General features: G+C 35.0%; 1 protein-coding gene across 2 annotated transcripts in view; it reads left to right on the forward strand.

Moving 5' to 3' along the window:
* The window catches only part of LOC131690732 (roundabout homolog 2-like), an 834,482-nt gene that overhangs the window by 600,279 nt on the left and 214,196 nt on the right, over window positions 1–20,007 (forward strand). For both annotated transcript variants that reach the window (XM_058976690.1, XM_058976691.1), the window contains exon 4: window positions 6,003–6,305. In XM_058976690.1, the coding sequence (XP_058832673.1) occupies window positions 6,003–6,305 (303 nt within the window). The remainder of the gene's footprint in view (window positions 1–6,002; window positions 6,306–20,007) is intronic.

Here is a 20,007-nt window from a genome sequence, read left to right on the forward strand (position 1 = left end):
ACGGGACCGGTTCCTTTTGACACTGCGTTGATGAATGAGAGCTACACAGCCAAACCGTGCAGCAACCTGGCCACGGCTTAGCTTAGCTGAGAGCTATGATACCGAGAGATCTCGCAGCTCAACCCACGGACGGAGGCGCCATAAATGCAAATTTTGCTCCAGGCATGCAGCAACAAATGTTGTTGGTGCTGCTGCTGCTGTTGCTATCGAAGCCGCCGCCGCTGCTGCTATTGCAGTTGATGAAGATGGCTGGCGACCACGTTGACGGCGACGACTGCACTGACGAGGCGAGAGAGCCATTTGTTTATTTTCATCTGGTTGATTCGATTACCGGCAAGTGCTACTTTCACAGCAACTACTATTCCTGTTTGGTCGGTCGGATCCCTAATGTGTGGTTAGTTAAAGCGAGATCTTATTTATTTAAAAAAGTGCCCAGGGTCCGCGGGTTGTGAATCGCTGCAAGCTAAAATACCTGCCTGGCTGTGTTGTGGTTTGTTATTTACGAGGCCTAATTGCTTGGAATGGCATTTGCATGGACAATTTTAGCACTCGAAAAGGTTCGAAACATTTGTTGTTGCTGTTGTACACGATAAATAAACCGAAATATGACCTATGCTCGAATGGATTGAATCTTGTTCAAAGATTGTCCCGACAAGGCAGTTGTTGCTAGTTTTTATTGAGTAATGCCACAAAAGAGATTTGATGTACGTCCACAAATCTATTCAAGTTTTAAGACGTAAAAACTATTTGATCTTTCAAATCTGCCAAACTCACAGCTCTCCAACTGAGCAGGGAGAAATAAGTGTCATGTATTATTCCGTTCGCCCCCAGCACGCGGAAAGTGTCGCTCTAGATTATCTCTTCATGTTGTAATAAATAATTATGCAAATTGAACCTCGGCGTGACAAGCGCTCGTTCAGGCCCGTAGCCAGGAGTTTATTTCGGGAGGGGCTTAAAAATTATTGCATAAAGCTTTTTTTTATTTCGATTATAGAGGTTTTAACCTTATGGTTATGGCCTCTTTTTGGGTTAGAAAATTTCTTTAGAAAAATTTCTAATCCTATATGTGCGGGATTGATGAACGAACCATGATGAGCTGCGTACAAGGCAATCGATTTACCAACTACGCTTTACCCGCCCCTGTATAAAGCTTTTAGTTCTAATTACTTCATATTGTCACTAGAAACTAAACGAAATTTTGAAAAGTTCTTGATGAAAACAAAGCCAAATCTAAGACAATCCATGTTCTTTGTCACAAAAAAGGCTATAGTACATCAACGAATTATTGATGTTTAATTTGATTTTTATTATTTATTTTTATTTACAAGTTACAATTTACTCTCATTGCCTCAATGGATATTCTAGAGTTCTCAGTATTTATGCGCTAACCGAATATGACAATCCTTGACGGTGCTGGTAAACGCAAGGTGTTCTAAGCTACACGTTTAAAAGGTGTAGAAGACGCTAAATCGAAATGAGTAGAAAAATATCCATAAAATGTTCCATCGAAGAGAATGTCGAAATTTGCACAAAATCTTCTGATTTAGCGAACGAATTGTAGATGGTTCAACTTCTATTTTCTTGATCTGGCGTTCTGTAACTATTACCAGTTCTAATGCATCATGCTAACATAATTTTTTGGCATACCCCAGTTAGGAAGGAGGATCTTTGGTGATCAATAGGATCAAAATATATGGGTCATTCCACGTCTGATTTACAACCAAAATTTGAATTCCTTCCAATTTTGTTTCTTGCATTCATTAGCTAAAAATAATTGACTCGTATTTTTTATTTTAGCTGAATATGATTTTTTTTTCAAATTATTAGTTTTTGAACTTTTGAAGTTTATAACATTGATCATTTTTCAATCACTTATAACTCGGAAACGATTCGTTATATGGAAAAAAATATTAAATAAAAAAGTTGTGTACTCAATGAGCTTACTGAAAAAAAGTTCAATTTCTTTTTGTTATATAACTTATGAAATTTGCAATTGTTTGAAACAAATTGAATTTTTTTAAGTTGAACCAATTTTTTTACTTATTATTTTCTTTAAATATTAAGAATCATGTTAAAATTATTGTGCAAAAATTTGGGAGTGGATATCAAAATACTTTGCGAGATATTATAATTATAAACTTAAAACAAGGCAATTTTACACCAAACGCCTAGTGATAGGCCTATTGTAATTGAAATATCTCGTAAAATACTTCGAATTTCTTTCTGAAATTTGTATAATATAAATTATTATTTATTTTATTATAAATTATTTGAAAAAGCTAAAAAGATTTTTTGGCTCTACCCTGAAAAAAAATTGTTTGTTACTAATATTTGCATAATGCATACATTATTTAACAAAAACAAATATTACAAAAAAAAATCCGCCGAGATCATCCAAAAACGCAGCTTTTATTATTTAATGCTTTTTTCCAGAAATAGTTTCTCAGTTATCAGGGAATGAAAAATGTCCAATTCTATTAAATTTATAAAACTTTAAAAAATCACTATATTATTAAAAGTCGATATTTGTATGTATATGATTTATGGACTCCGAAACGGCTTAAGCAATTGCCGTAAAAATTTATGCATTGTAGGAATTTTTTATGGAGCTATTGGTGGGGATTATTTGCCTACAAGATGGCGCTTCGGAACAAATTGTGTTTTCCTCCTATTTCGTTGAAAGTCGCATCAACGCGCGATGGGTATTAGCTAGTATTTTATAAAGCTCAAAAACTCATAACTTGAAAAAAAATATCAAATTCAGCCAAAGTAAAAAAAAGCTAAAGAATGCAAAAAAAATGGAGGGAACTAAAACTATAGTTGTAAATCGTGGAATGACTCGCATTCTGCAAATTTAAGATTTTTTTGGGGGTATTCTAATGTTAAAAGCAAATATTTTTTTAAAGTCCCCCGAAATCAAATTTATTTTGATTACATAACTATATTAAGAAGATTATGTGAAAATTTCAGAATGGAACTCGAAGTGTTTTACGAGATATTTTAGTTATAACAGGCCTTTCACTAGGCGTTTAGTGTAAAATTGCCTTGTTTTATGTTTATAATTGTAATATCTCGCAAAGAATTCCACTGCCAAATTTTTACACAATCTTTTTAACATAATTTTTAATACTTAAGGAAAATAATAAATAAAAAATTTGGTCCAACCTTAAAAAAATTCAATTTGTTTCAAGTAATTGCAAATTTCATAAGCTATATAACAAAAAAAAAATTGTGATTTTTTTTGGTAAGCTTATTTGAAAACGCAACTTTTTATTTAATTTTTTTCATATATCGAGTCGTTTCCGAGTTATCAGTGATTGAAAAATGTTCAATTTTATAGACTTCAAAAGTTCAAACGCTAATAACTTGAAAAAAAATATAATATTTAGCCAAACCAAAAAATACGTGTCAATTATTTTTAGCTAAAGAATGTAAGAAAACATTTTGGAAGGAATTGAAATTTTGGTTGTAAAACTGACGTGGAATGACTTATGTATTTCAATGATTTAATCAACTAAAGGTAACTGCCCGGAATTTAATCTATTCAAGAAAATTGTCCACAAATCGAATGAAAATCACTTAACACTGTTACTACTATCATCTAATTTACGTAAAATTTTACTAAATGCATCATTGCTGACAACATAACTAGAAACTATAAATGTGAACAAGCTCAATAATTTTTTTTAGACTGTAATATAATGAAAACATGAAATCGAAACAATAATTCCAACTTATTGACTTATAGACTCAACTAGTTACAACATTTTAGTCGCTCTCCGTGATAACCTACTGATGTCTGATCAATCTATCGACACGTCGTTTTCAAACTTACATAAGCATTAATTAGAAACCATCGAAAGCGACTAAAATGCTGCTGGTGGTTGCAACATTTAGTTTATTATGGTGGATTGACTAATATGTGGTTTAGAATCAATCGATCAATTGACATCCGAAGGAAAGTAAGTGTAAAATCACGTCAGTTAGTCCTACCGCTACTGTGTACGTTTCTGTATATCAAAAAAAATTAGTAATATACGATTTCGTGGGTTGATGAACACCTCAGGAAAAACGCTGGTTTACCACTTTTTGGCTTGTTTACTTTTTCACGTTTTTCTTGCTTATTGTTCGATTTTCCAGACTAACAGTGTTTCAATACGGCCCGCATTCCCAACATAAAATGAAATTGAGTGTCAATAGAAATACTATTGCATTAAAATGATGCGAAAATAAAAAAAAAACTGTCGTCTCGGCTACAACTATGTCATCAGCTAATTGAAATGTTTTTGTTTAGCACGCTTGAGTGAGAGGCCTGACGTTTATATTAAGCGTACAGTACTCTAATCTATTACAGAAATACAATTTGCGTATGATTTAACTAACTTTCTTGATTAAGGCCAATATCTAGCACAAAATGAGTTTTGTTAGATGACATCACTAGCGATAAATGTTAATTTTGGGACAGTTTTTGTACTCAGTTTTCTATGAAACCTCTAACATTTTATTATATAATTCGTTTATTTGAGTCGGTTCAATGCATTAGCTAAATGAAGCCTCGAGCCTTTAATATATTTCCACGATGTAAATAATGAAAATGATAAAACGCTAATGGTTGTCCAACAGATCTCGTGCGATTGACCTGTTTACTGACTGAGAAATATTTTTCATAACCAACCGCGTCTTGGTGGTCGTTCATATCTATCTTGTACACTTCCGTATTATTATCGTGGTAACTGCCATGTCCATGTTTGCGAATATCTGATTTCATTTTTGTTTTGTCCCCTTACGGGCCACCAGTGTCGACTTCCTCAATGATGATGCTGACTGTTAATTTTGAGATACTAGACGCAGTTTTTGCCGTCAATATTATATGAACAGCAGTCACAAATTGTTTGTTTTTCAGGTAATCGTATTGGAGACTATGGATGTGCAAAGATGTAACGTGTATAATGATACTATCGCATTGCGTTTTGTACGTGCAGGGTCAGCTAGGATTTCGTCCTAGCTGACCCTGCACGTACAAAACGCAATGTCTAGTATCTAGATGTGTCCTTTATAATAAATTCCACTTTTCCCAAATGTGACAGGAATCTTTTAATGGCCACGGTTCAAATAAGTTAAGTTTGTTTATTGGGGCTTTAACCTCCTGGTCGTTCGCCCGCGGTTCAAGTAAGTGGTATCAGATCTTGTAGCCGAACATTGATTTTCTCATCATCCATATATATGAGAATCAACCACGTGTTACAAGTTGCAAAATGACTGGTTTCTCCTGGGATAATTTGTTGAATAACATAAGTACTGAATGCCTGACAAGGTAGAACTCGTTAAAGGCGAAGTTCGTAAGCATAACCTCTATTTTCACCTTCAGTAAATATTTCCCATCATGAAATTCGGTTATGCAAAAATTCCGGAAGTCAATAGCCTCCACGTTTGGCTGGAGCACCACTTCTTGCTTCTGCGATTCAATCATCCGACGGATCACCCCAGCAAGAATTAAAGTAACAGTTTCTTTTGTTTTTCCGACGAGTCACACAATATGACAGGAAGTGTGTTATCAGACTCGGCATACTGAGTAGATATCGATGTCTTCGGTGGTTCGAAATAGCAATCTTCCTCACCATTCTCCCATTAATTTGTTGAAACCAAACAAGACACAATTTTTTTACGAGTTACCGAAAAACATGTTGCTTCTTAAATTCATTTTTGAAAAATTTCGGGGGGGGGCTTTAGCCCCCTAGCCCCCCCCCCTCTGGCTACGTGCCTGCGCTCGTTCAACCGGCGGCAGCAGGGCACTCAACCAACGCACACCAAGTCTACTAGAACCGATGAAATTGAGCTGCCTTCTGTTCTGTTCACGTTCTCGGCCAACCAACGGTGATCCAGTTTCTGTAAATGTCAACCGTGCCCCTTACGGTTAATGTGAATTATAATTGAAATTTGCGCGGCTCGCCAACCGAAAACTATTTTATTAATCGTTTTTTTTTTTCTCTCTTCACTTTCAGTGCTACGAGACGAATTCCGGGTTGAGCCGAAGGACACCCGGGTGGCAGCTGGCGAGACAGCTCTGCTGGAATGTGGTGCCCCGAAGGGTAATCCGGAGCCAACGATCAGCTGGAAGAAGGATGAAATTATGCTGGATCTGGACGACTTCCGCTCCAACAAGGAACTGGCCCGGGTTCGGATCGTGGACGGAGGCAATCTGCTAATCAGCGACGTTCGGCCAACCGACGAGGGTCGGTACCAGTGCACCGCACAAAATATGGTCGGCTCCAGGGAGAGCGTCTCCGCTAAATTAACCGTACAAGGTAGGTTCCCGAATATTAATTGTAGCACTTCTTAACGAATCTGATTTTTTTCTCCGGCCTCCGGGGGAACGAAAAATGAATAAGTTGTAACGATAATTGACTCATGCCGCGCTCCGGTAGGTCCCTAAACGTCTGAGAATTTAGTTTCAGAGGCTGATTTTGATTTATGTCAATGGCTGCGGCTGTGTGTTTTCTCCGCTTGTTCGTTAGCCGCCTCGAAACTGATGTTTTCAAAGTCACATAACTCAACACTACGCTACTGGCATGAAGTCGGCTGGCGGATAGTGCCGATTCAATCTGTAGCACGAAGCCCAATCAGAAAGAAGCAACGATAATGCAAAATTTCGCCGGAAGCTAGATTTTGAGGCTGCTCACAATCTCATCGGCCGGTGACGGTTGCACTTTAATCATCGTCGTCGTCGTCGAAGCCATCCTTGCTTGCTAGTAGGCCTTCGTCGATGGTGGCGTCGAACTACTTCTCGGTGACTCCCGACTGAGTCCACGGAACACGACAGCGTAACAAAATCAATAATTAAAGCAATTAGATCATGGCGTCCCTGAAGTTGTTTCTGGTTTGATTCTGTCAGCGATTTATTGCCCGGGTTGCATCACTGCACCGTTCCGACACTGATGAAGGTGGAGCCCGGAGGCCTGCCTTGATGGTATGAGCAAACTGCTTCTCGCAGAAGTGTCCCACTGCTTTTCTGGCTGCGAATCTTGCAATGTCAATGAACTGCGCAATGTAATCGCTGATTGCTTGAGTTTTGTACATTCGTCTAATAAATCTTCCCCCGTCAATGCTTCGATTGAGAGGAATTGAGTAAGTCTGCTCTCCGTTAGTCACCCATCCGTAGTACCGACTAGTTACCAAATTGGATTTCGAACATAAATTCCTCGTTTGACATTCATCCCCGGCTGGATGGAACGAGTGGCTGGTGGAGAATCGGATGGAACTGGGAGAACATTTCTACACCAATTCATACTAGGAGTTGTAAGCGACTTGTCGAAACGACGAACGAACGGTTTGCGGATTTATTGCTAGCTGAAGAAAAGGTAGCAGGTGCAATTTGTGTAACTATCTACTGCCGTGCAGCACAGGTTCTAGGTGAGTGTCGGGTGATAAATTCGTAAAAGTGTCGGTGGTTTTCCTGTTTTAATTGGAATTCGCTTGAAGGTGTTTTCTACTAAGGTTTTTGATGTAACCGAACAGTAACAAAATGAGCAGAACAACAAGTTGAATAAGTTTGTAAAAAAATCGAAGTTTAAGGTGTTAGATGGGATTGATTATTATTTTTAGCTCTACTAAGTAGGTATAGCTTAGGAATTGTTTCCAATGGTGACAGCAGTTATCTAATGAAAAACGTGTTTAATCCACCTAACAGTGTGATGAGACATTTCTTATAACTCTTATCACTCTTCGGATATTATATCGTTTGAGAGCATTTAGAACTTGATGCTTCGCGATGTTTTTGATAACACATACTTTATGGGATAGTGGCAGGACTCAGAGAATTGCTCAAATCAGCATAGGACAACATCAGTGCTAGAAATCTCAAACCAAATCAATGGGAAAGCGAAAAAATGGCCCATAAAATAGACATACCATCGAATTATTGTTAATGCTCTGTTAATAAAATATCTAAATTGTGGTGGAAAAACTGAATTTTCCTAATTATCACCCTTTTCTATTATCACCCTACCCATTTGAAGCCGTTGGTTAGAGCAGTGTCTGCCATCTTTGTTCAACGCATTGAATCAAATGGTAGCGCAACAATAGGGGCACTCGATTCGAGTTTTCGTTGCGCTCAAACACGATAATTTCATTGTTTTCAGCGCATTTATGTCACTATATTGGTTCCTAACAACGAAGCAAAGCTGTTGATGTCAATTTTTTCGTATTCCATTGACTGTAGGCCGAGAAATTAATGAATTAGTGAGGCACCCTGCTTAGTATGGTGAAAATAGGCACTTTACCCTATATTGTACTGAGCCAAAAAAAACGAAATTTTTTTTAATCGATTTGAAGTTTATACTTTACTCAAATTTCCAACGCGACTGAGAACTAAGAAATCAACGCTTTTTCTTGAAAAGGGCGATACTAGCAGTGATACCATTCAAAGAAAATCAACAGTGAATATTTCCAGACTTGGTTTTATTTCCTATTTAAGAACTATTGTGTTTTTTACATCCTAGATTGCATGATTCAGTGATCGAAACCCAAAACTTCATAAAGTATTTGAAATTAATTAATTAAAATTTGTTTTTGCTATTGAAATTGACAAAATGATAGTATCATCCCTTTGGCGACTGTTTACTTTTTTCGGTCCCACCCATCAGCATTGAAGTATCGCCCTTGCGTTTTTTTACAATAACTACCGTTTTACACCACCGATTTCGTCCGGGTTTTTTCAATAGAGATCATTGTTACTATTTACAGCTAGTATCAGCTTGATAATCCTAAAAAAATACGAAAATAACAGTTTCGCCTCTAAACTGCTAGCAAAAAAAAATATCGCCCTGTTTGTTTGCATGGAGCGTTGAGGGCGAAACTTTAAATAAACAAACAAAAATACAGTTTCGCCCGTTGTATTTTTTGGTGTAGTTTAAGAAAGCAATATCGTAGAATCAAAAATTTTAGGTTAATTTGTTGCGTTTCATAGCCCTCATTCGCATGTAAGAAAAAAGCCCTATGTTTACATTTGTAAGTATCGCCCTTTTCCCAAAAAAGCGTTGAAATTAAATCGCAGCTCCTGATATCACGCTATCTCTGAAGTACATGCGTGCATACCCAACAAACAATTTTGCTGGATATTGGTTTGAACAGTTATTGTTCAGCTTATTCTCGAGGACCAACAGCTTGTTCAGCTTTCATTGTTTGTTGGGTAGTTTCAAATTTTACTTCGACATCGACTTTTTCTAAAGGTGATTTCCCAGTAGTATTCTTGGTTTGAATTATTATCGCTAATCCTAATGCCAAAGAACAAATAAAAACCTCACGAAAACGAACCGTTTGGGAAAATCATCATCATTACTGGAATTTTCATTTTCACGAAACTTTTCGATAACCTTCCGTCACTTGCGTTAATGCACTGGGTGCACAGTAGGGTGACAGGAAAAAAAATGACCCCTATCGGCCCACCTCTGCGTCGATTCCTAGTCCCACCAGGAGTACTTGCACCAAATTTGAAGCAAATCGGACAAGTCTAACTACCGGACCAACGGGCCTGAAGTTTGTATGGGAATTTTCAACAATTTGCATGGAGAAAACCCACCAGCACGCATTTTCGCCGCTAGGTGGCACTGTATGCATAGTATTATCACTGTCAGTGAAAATAAGAAGGATAATTGAATTGTCTACAACTTAGTCGAGGACTGCAAGTAAATCCGACTTTGTTAAAAGAAGTTATTAAACTTTTAACGAAGTGATGTCTGAGTCAGTTTTGCATGGGGCCTAATAGTGCACGGTTGTGTATCAGTACTCGATTCACACGAACTAAACATTTTTGTGAAATAATCGTTAGGTTTAGCTCAATGATATGTTCAGAAGAATTATAGTAAATAATACGAGTCATGCTTTGATTAGAAAATTTTAGTTCCACCTGTTACCGCATAGAGGGCGCCAACACTAACTTTTCAACGGAGAGAGATAGAAATTTGGTGTCTTCTACAAAGTTATAGAACAGGAATTTTTCAGTATTTATTCTGAACATCTTGATACTCTATCTCTCTTCTATGAAAAGTTAGTAGTGGCGCCCTCTATGCGGTCACAGGTGGAACTAAAATTTTCTAACCAAAACATAACTCGTATTATTTACTATAATTCTTGTAAACATACTATTCGGCTAAATCTAACCATTATTTCACAAAAATATATAGTTCGCGGGACTCGAGTACTGATACATAACCATGCACTTCTAGGCCCCACGCAAAACTGACTCAGACATCACTTCGTTAAAAGTTTAATAACTTCTTTTAACATAGCCGGATTTACTAACAGTCTTCGACAAAGTTGTAGACAATTAAAATATCTTTCTTATTTTCACTTATAGTGATAATATGATGTATACAGTGTCACCTAGCGGCGAAAATACGAGCTAGTGAGTTTTCTCCATGTAAATTGTTGAAAAATCCAATATAAACTTCAGGCACGTTGGTCCGGTAGTTAGATTTGTCCGATTTGCTTCAAATTTGGTACAAGTACTCCTGGTGGGACTAGGAATCGACTCAGGGGTGGGCCGATTGAGTTTTCAAAAATTCATCATTTTTCTGGGCAGTCTAAGTGCACAGTGCTCTAAAAATCTAGCGAAATCGTCTTAGGGCACCAGCGGGTCTGTAAAAAATACTAAAAATTAATTTCTATTCCATAATTTTCAGTTCAGCAATTCGAGAGATCGTGCTCATCGCAAACCATGAAAAATAGACTACGTTGTGAAGCGATGGTCACTATTTATTAAAAAAATCACGGTTAAATAAAAAATAAAACTATTAAAAAATTTCAAATGGTTTATAATTTTCACAAACTTATTAGGAAAAATTGTTTAATAAGCTTTCGTAATATTGTGTAGGAAAAAAGCTGAAAATTTGAAAATAAATCTGAGGATTATCATTGATTACAGAACTCTGGAATTTTCTATTGGAATGTTTTCAGGCAGGAATTTGATATTGATGCTATTAGACAACTGTGAAATCAAGACCAATAGATCAGTTACGCATCAGGACCCCATTCCGACAATTTATCAAAAGTCCTCATGATGTTTACAACAACAGGTTATCAATCTACGAATCAGATAATTGTTATTGTAATATTGAATTAAATCAGTTTGCATCAATAAATTTTCAACTTAAATCCAATATTTTTTTTTGGTGTGGTGGGGGGGGGGGGGCTGTATGGTGTTGAACCCCAAAACCTTCTCTTGGCTACGCCGTTGCTTGGAGTTATTTATTTCGCTTTTCATTTTCCGATATGTTTCAGATCGATCCGATGGTTATAAGTTAGAAAAATTGCAGTCAGAAGGTTCGCACAAATGAACATTTTTGCACTGATAAGTGATCAAGTTCCTTCCAGACAACTTGGAAGTGTTCGGTGATTATTTCTAGCGGTTGTAGATAGAAAAATGAAATTCAAAATTCGATTTATCGAAATAATGTTTGGCTTATTTCAATGGATTATTACTATATTGAACAATAAATAGGCGACGAAGAGTAATCCACAAACAACAAGCCATAACTTTTAAAGTATTCAAAATAGATATTTGAAGTCTTCAGTAAAGTTATTCGCAAAAGTAAGAGCTACAAATTTGCTGAAGACATCATTTCGTTATAATCACTTCCAAGAAAATTTGTGAAAATATCTCACTAATAGGGGGATTAATCAGCAAAAGCACAATATCAAAAGAAAGAGCGGATTACCTCCATTAAATTCTCCGAAGATACTATTGACCTAAAATAAGCCGTTTTGGCGTTAATAATAGATTACATGTTTTTGGTCATATTTCTGGCAATGGGAAATGATAAAAATGTTTCGTCCGCATTTATTGTTAAATATCTCTTTCGATAATATTCCGATTTCAATAATCTATAGCTTGTTCGAAAGGTATTCGTTAAAGCTGTCTAAAAACATATACATTGTTAATCTATATTGTCAATTCCGGCAGATAATTTAAAAAAACTGCAAAAAACGCCATTTTTACGCATTCAAACATTCATATCTTAAAAACTAAACATCAGAATCAAAAACAAATTAATAGCGTTCATACTGTTTTTTAGTTCTTTCATTTAAAATTGGTTTGGATAAGATCGGTTCAGCCATTGCTGCGAAACACGAATGAGAATTTGTCCGTTACATACACACACACACACAGACACACACACACACACAGACATTGTCCCAAATCGTCGAGCTGAGTCGATTGGTATATAAGACTCGGCCCTTCGGGCCTCGGAAAAAAATCTTGAAAGTTTGAGCGAATTCTATACATTTCTTTTATAAGAAATGTAAAACTTATTTTATGTTCATTGTACGAATACCACGCCGTAACTGGCGTTACGATACTCGTGATCAACACTGCATTTGGAGATGATCGGTGAGAGTAATCGATGTCAGATGTTAGCACCAGTGATAGCAAGCGAGCGGATTGTTCGACCAAAATTTCGGAATGCATCAAAAAAATGAAAACACTGCACTATGGTCCCAAAGCTATATTTAGGAAGACAAAACTGTTTGTGCCTAAACCGTTGGTTTTAGATATATAGTATCTTCGGCAAACTTTGTTACTACTTTCTTGCCGATTTTTTTTATATTAGTTGAATTAGGGTGGTCCTTGTGGTTGGGGTGTTCAAAGTATCAACTTTTTAGACATGTAAAATTCAGCTACATAATGTTCTACAAAGTTATAAATCAATCAAATTGAAGCAACTTTTCTTAAGAAACTATGTGGCTATCTCTAATGGTTCATGTGCTATGATTTTGCAATATTGAAGGTGGGGTGGTTCTTTAAAAATTGGTTTTCTATTGATATCTTTTTATGTGTTAATTTCTCGCTAATACTTTGTTCTATAGGTTTTTAGAACTTGTGTAAATACACATTTTTGCCAAAGCAATGAAGTTTCTATCTCTTTTGTTTGCATAGTTACAGGCGATTTTCAAAGCAAAATGGTTTTTTTCAAAGCTATATATCTTCCAACATTGCAAATGGATTTTCAATCTTTTAATTTCATTTGAAAGATCGAAACTTTTGTAGTTTTGGTGAAAAAACTGCGAGATTATTATTTCTGTAAAATAAATAATTAATTTTTGAAAATGGTGTATTTTTCAACAAAAATCGTTCATAACTTTTCAAATAGACGAGATAATAACTTTGTTACTTCAGCAAAAATCTTCGCCATGCAAGGTTCTAAAAGTGCTGCAAACAAAGTATTTACGATAAATCAATGTATGAAGTGACAAATGAAAAATAGTGATTTTAAGAGGTCACGTTTTCTTCTTTTTCTTTTTTTTATTTATTTATTTATTTTTTTTTAAAGACATTTTTTTTTGGACACTTTTGCGAAAAAACTGAACACCATTCACCTCGACAAAATATTATGATCTCTTGGCATAAGAAAAATGCAACTTGAAATACCCTTTTTACTGCTCCTAAAAGCTGTATGCCATATCCTTGGAACGACTAAAATTTTCCTCTTGGTTGGATCAAATCCAACAGCTCGAAGAAGTGCTGATACAAAGCCTAAGAAAACCGCCGCTGATATTAATAATTCTATATCAGACAAGTTTCTAGCGCTTCCAGGAACACCAAAAATCCCAAATCGCTCAACATTAAAACCAGAGATTCAACTTAGCATAGAAATGGGTGGGATTAGGTTGGGCACCGATCACTTTGTGTTAGTGCGGAACTCCTCCCGAGACCGAGGAGACTTCCATTCTTGCGGTACGACATAGTATATTAAAAGGCACTGCACTGAAAAAATTTCGCATGATTTGGGAAATTAGCAGATTCCAAATGAAACTGAACCGTCTCTATTCGATCATAAATATTTATTTTTCTTTCAACATTCTCTTTTTCGAAAACTAGGCGATTAAATTACATGGATATTTCCAACTATTAGCTAACTAGATGGCTTGGATGACGCTGTGGATACAAAAAACTCGTTCAATCTTCTACCTTCGTACTATTACTATCAAGCAATCTAGCTTAGGTGTATTCCTTGATATTGAAGGAGTTTTTGACAATGTGTCCTTCCAGACGCGCGGCCGTGGGGTATCTACATGTATCTCGGGTTGGATAAACGTAATGCTTAGTAACCGCATTCTTTCCTGCAGTTGTCCGTTCTGTCACCTTAGCTATGGAACCTGGTTGCCGACGGCTTGTTGAGAAAACGCAATTAGGTTTGATTTGCGACCAAGGAGTTTGCTGATGATTTCCCGATAATAATAGCTTTTTTGTTTTTAACTGGTGCTACACTGGTGTAGTACAAAAAAGAGACAAACTGATTGCACCCAAGTTTGAATAAGTGTAGCATCCGCTACACCGGTGTAGTGAACTGTCAAAGACGAAAACGACATAGTTTCCGGATATTGCATCGAAACAATCTTTGACTTAAGGCAACCAGCATTAAGAGCTGTCGAACAGTGGTGTCGACAAGTTAAATCATGAAAATTCTCTCCCGCGAGGAGTGGTTGTCTGGCTACAGGGAGAGACAACAACTAACACAAGTGGCCTATTGTATTGATGGCAATCTCTGATGGAGAAACAGACTGGTGCTGGTGTCAACTGTCGTTAAATCAGATGGGAACAGTCTCACTCGCTAGTTCCTATTTTACGAACAGATGAGTAGACAGGGTATGAATTAGAATTAACTGCCATGCATAAGTAACAATAGAAGTTTTATGACAATATTGAAGCAGCTCTTAAAGCTTAGATTGGTCTTACAGTATGCTATAAAACTTTAAATGTTACTTGGGTGATGTTGTTCCGAAATGGAACACCGTTTGGGCTTCGCTTATTATGATATAACGCGAATTTCACAGCAGGAAGAGGTGTTATGGTTTTTTACCTATGCACAATATAGAAGTAATCATAGGCTAGAACTGTTTCTATATTTTATGCTCTGAGTAAGTATACCAAAAATATCAGGCCAAAATAATGGATTAATTATTCTATTTTGTTCCAAAATTCAATATAATCAGGGAAGCGACAAATTACAAGTTTTTTTTTTGTACTCATTAAGTGGTAAATACCTAGACAAATGCCAGCGTTATTGAAACGTTCGATAATACCAACTAAAATCTCGTACAGTCTGAAGTTAGTAGTGAAGCACTCAGATATGACATTAAGTTAAAATTGTTTTGTTGAGATGCACTAATCAGTCACGAAAAAGTTCAACTATTCAAGAAACTACAATTCTAAAGAGATAATTTTCAATATTTGTAATTGAGTGCTTCGCAAAATCAACAAATCATCTTTTTACTGTTTCCCTGTTTGACATGTAGAAGAATAATAATGATATCTTCCTGAAGTCCGTCAAAGCCGAGATGCTGCACAAAAGGCAATAAATATTTCCAGATCAACCTTAGAACAATTTTCCACATAACAGAGATCATTGATGAATAAACCAAAGCTCAGTTGTCTTAAGTGACTTCCTTGAGTGAAATATATAAGCATTTCAAGTAACGATAACTGGGCAAGGGACCAGAAATCGACAGCTTTCATTAGCACTGTCACTTACCGAAGTTCGATGGGTAATTATCTAAAATTAGATACTACACCATTTTAAAAAGCCCGGACCCTGGTATCTAGCGGGGAAATTAAATGGATCAAACGGTGTGGCAGCTGCGGTTGTGTGATCTCACTTTAGAGGCAGGGTACGATCACTATCGCTAATTCGATAATCTTGTATTCTTCCCGGGGCGTCATCATAGCCCAGGGATATCGTAGTGGTTTGTGCATTGGGCAGGAGTCTCAAGGGTTGTAGGTTCGAATCCTGCCTCTGGGGTGACTTTTTCAAATACTTGCTTTCGTTTATCGCAACATTTCGATCCGTTTTTCCAATTGCATAGTACCAAAAATATGTGACGAATAAGTGATTTGTTCATATGGATATACCGAATCATACATTTAAAAGTAATAAGGTTTTGAGATAACCATCATCACATTCTCGACACTTGTTCACAGTTCGTCAACTTGAATGGAAATATCTTGTGAACATGTTTGCTTTGCGAAGGTTACAACGTTTCGAAACGCGCCTAGTGGTCTCTGAGTATCGTAGTTTTTGGTAGAATCGTTCCTAAATAAAAAAAAATCGTAATTTTTTCAAAAAACTTCCGAGCCTCTGAACCGATTGTTGTTGATAAATCAAATTAAATATTTCTAAATTAAGATTCAAGATAAAATAGCGAGCTTGCTAGAATATTTGAACTTGTTTGGAAAAAAGCACATAACTTGTTTTTTTTTATTTTCACTGCAATCGGTTTCAACAACTCCATAGTTTAATATTTTTGGTCACTCGACAAATCAATTTCCTCTATTTCCAGAGCTACACAAATAAATCTCATATATACATATAGTGTTTGTTCAAAGCACCCTTCACTCTGAACTTCCTATAGAGAAGGACAACCGGATCACTGGTGAAGCATCAATCCAAAATGAAATAAAATTAAATAACCAAAACTCGTCCCATCATTATCCCATCGAGGACCGGAATTAATTAAATTTTGCAACTGTCAATATGCATCCTGTTCGAATTTACAGGTGCAGTTGCAGCCGTGTCTTGCATGGGAATTACATGGGGCAGGACAGAACCGGCAGGGCAGGAACTCAAGCCTCAAACTAAATACAGTCGTACTTGACTCGATTGAAATGTTAATAAGTTCCCATTCCAGGAGCAGCCACCAATCATCATCATCATCAACGATTATCAAAAACCATTTGGGTTTGAGAACCATTTGCAATTTGTGGTCAATTCAGTGTTGCATTTTGTAATGCAAATTGGAAATTGTGCCTCATTCCGTTACACCGGAAAGGATGCGTATTTATGGGTGGCCGGGGTGACAGCTTTACCGATATTCAAATGATTCGTTTCCTGGAAAGGGTACTTGAAATTATACAATAACATGATTGCGATTAATTGTCGTTGTGGATAATGTGGATTCAAAAATTAAAATTAAAATATTAAATGGGTTTCCGGTTTCGTTAAACTAATCAAATACCGTACACCTGATGTTAATAAATAATACAAATAAACCAAATGCTAGCGATAAGTGTTACTCATCAGCACAAGATTACAATGCTTTCGGCAATAGAGAATCTGGAGCAGCAAAGTATAGTTCGTCCACAAAGGCCTATCTTTTAACCACTTTCTTCTTGCTGCTGCATCGTTTCTCGTTGAAATCGCTATGCAATCAAGATTTATTTGCTCACTTTATGGAGTGTGCCTAATTGGGTCACTACTTTCGTCCTTTCGTCAAGGAATTTCCTGCTATCAGCAGTGTGGAAGCAGAAATTAGATGTTGCGTAACTAAACGGGTCCGGGGGAAATTGTGGTTTTCTTGTAGCTGCATTAGGATTCCAATTATCTAATTAGCTATTGTGTTTTATCGTTGATGGGTGTTTGTTGTTCACTTGTGTGCCGTTTAATTAGTACAAATCTGTTATAATTACCTTATACATCTGTAATGCTTTCATGTGCTATGAATTTTTCTCCAAGTAGACACAGCGAGTTTACGTTTCCGTAACTTTAGAAACTTTGAAACACTATCTGTCTACTTCAAAACGTTCTATGAAGTTAGGAGCAGTAATCGCAATAACCTCTACATTTTTACATTTCTTAGGGATTCGCCTTAACTTTGAAAAGTTTTTTCCGATGCCCAGAGAGCCGAGTCTCATATGTTAATCGACTCATTTCGACAAATTTTGGCAATGTTTGTCTGTGTACGAGTCTTTTTGAATCCACGACTTCTAAAAAGAATTAAAAGACGCATGATACTTCCTATGGTATGTTGCTATTATCACTCTATCCACACGAAGCCAATTAGCTCAAATAGTAGTGCAATATTTGCGGTACTCGATTCGAGTATTCGTTGCACTCAAAAAGAAGAATTTCACCATTCTCAGGCCGTTCTACATTTCTTACGAATGATTTTTCATGATCTATGTGACTAAAACATTGTATTACAATTATGTACATACCTCAAAAGAGGGTATATATGTCCAGAGACACTTTTGATGGCCACTTGCTTTTCCAAGAATTTGAATACTTACTTTGAAAATTTTAAACATTTCTTCATGTTACTGGTTTTTATAGGACTTCTAATCCATATCTTCGGATCGAGAATTCAGAATGAAGCCATTCGCAAGCTATAAGGATAACTGGAAAGAGACTGATTTGTAGCCGACTGAATGCATGGCTGTTGTGCTTACGACAATTAGATAATCCTAGACACGCACTTCCTTCTATTTACTTCTATGAGACAATATGTTTTTAGTAACCAGTTTGTATTATACCTTTTCATAGGCCATATGACGCAAAATAAATTTTATTTTTTGGAAATCTGTAACAAAAAGACATCCTTGAATTTCAAAACAAGAAGAACGAAGACGAAAAGGTAAATAAAAGAAAAGAATGGAAACACTGGAAATTGCATTGTATATTAATTAGCTATTCTTCAAATAATGGGATTCTCACAAAACTTTTAGAACATTCTGAAACAGAGGTTTTCAAATTCGTCTAAATCGATTTATTCATTTATTTTATTTAAACCATTTTTGTCTTCAATTTCAATTTCAATTTGTTCAGTTTATTAGTTGCATGGGTTTCATTCGTTTTGTTTATTTTATGCGTTTTGAATATTGGATTAACTTTTAGTTTTATGATAATTTTATTTTTATCATTTATTTTATTCAGCACTCTTTTTTATTCATTTCTGTCGTTTTATTCATTTGAATTTATTTTACTCATTTCACCTATTATATTCGTTTGATTCTTTGGGTGCATTATGATCAGTTTTAAAATTTCATGCATTTAATTTATTTTATCCACTGTTTTCATTTTTTGCATTTCAACCATATTTCCCAGTTCATACATTTTATTCAGTTTCCTCATTTTAATATTCTTAAAATTTTTTCCATCCTTCTATTTTAATCATTTTATCATCCAAATTATTGGTTTGGCATACTATAATTTATTTTATTAATCTTATAACTTTTTTAATAAATTTTTCTTTCAATAATTTAATTCATTTTATTCCGTTTATTTTTTCTTCTTTTCAATCACGTTAACAATTCTACTCTTTAATTTTATTTTATTTATTCTTTTAGTTTTGTTGGAATTATTAATTTGATACATTTTACTTATTTGTCGCAATCGTTTTATTTTTTTTTTAAATTTTGTTTAATTCATTAATTTCATCAATTTAATTCATCTTATTTGATTTATCCATTTTACTTCTTTTATTCATTGTGTTCACTTTATACTTTTTGTTCATTTTTTGTTCTATTTATATGATGCTGTTTACCCGTTTGATTCGATTCATTCATTTTATTCAGTTTATTATTTTTATTCATTTCATTCATACACTTCATTTTATTTTTTTATTTTTTTTATTTTGTTGGGTTCATAAATTTTACTTCTTTAATTAATTTTATTTGTTTTATTATTTCAATCAATTTAATTAATTAAATTGGCTCTATTCACTTAATTCATTAATTAAATTTAATTAAAAAAAATAATTTAATTAATTTAATGAGCTTTATTCATTTTATTCATATATACTATTTCTTAATTTTTTTTTAAACTTTATTCGTTTTATCAATTCATCAATTTAACTCATTTCATTCTTTTTATTCATTTTCTTGTTTTTGTACTATTCATTCATATTGTTTGTTTTATTATTTTTTGATTTGAATAATTTGATTAATTTATTTTTTCATAAATTTTATTCATTATGTTAATTTTATTCATTTAATTCTTACAATTAGTTTAATTAATTTAAGTGTTATAATTCATTTAATTCAATGATTCAATTAATTAATTAAATTAATTTAGTTCACTAATTTTTTTCGATTGAATTGATTATTTTAATTTTATTTTTTATTCATTTTATTTATTTCATTCATTTCATTAATTTCTTTCGTTTCATTATTAATTAATAAATAATTAATAATTCAATCCATTAATTCCGTTTATTCCGCTCATTCCGTTCGTTCCG

This window comes from Topomyia yanbarensis, chromosome 3 (assembly GCF_030247195.1).
Source record: "Topomyia yanbarensis strain Yona2022 chromosome 3, ASM3024719v1, whole genome shotgun sequence".
Lineage (NCBI taxonomy): Eukaryota > Metazoa > Arthropoda > Insecta > Diptera > Culicidae > Topomyia > Topomyia yanbarensis.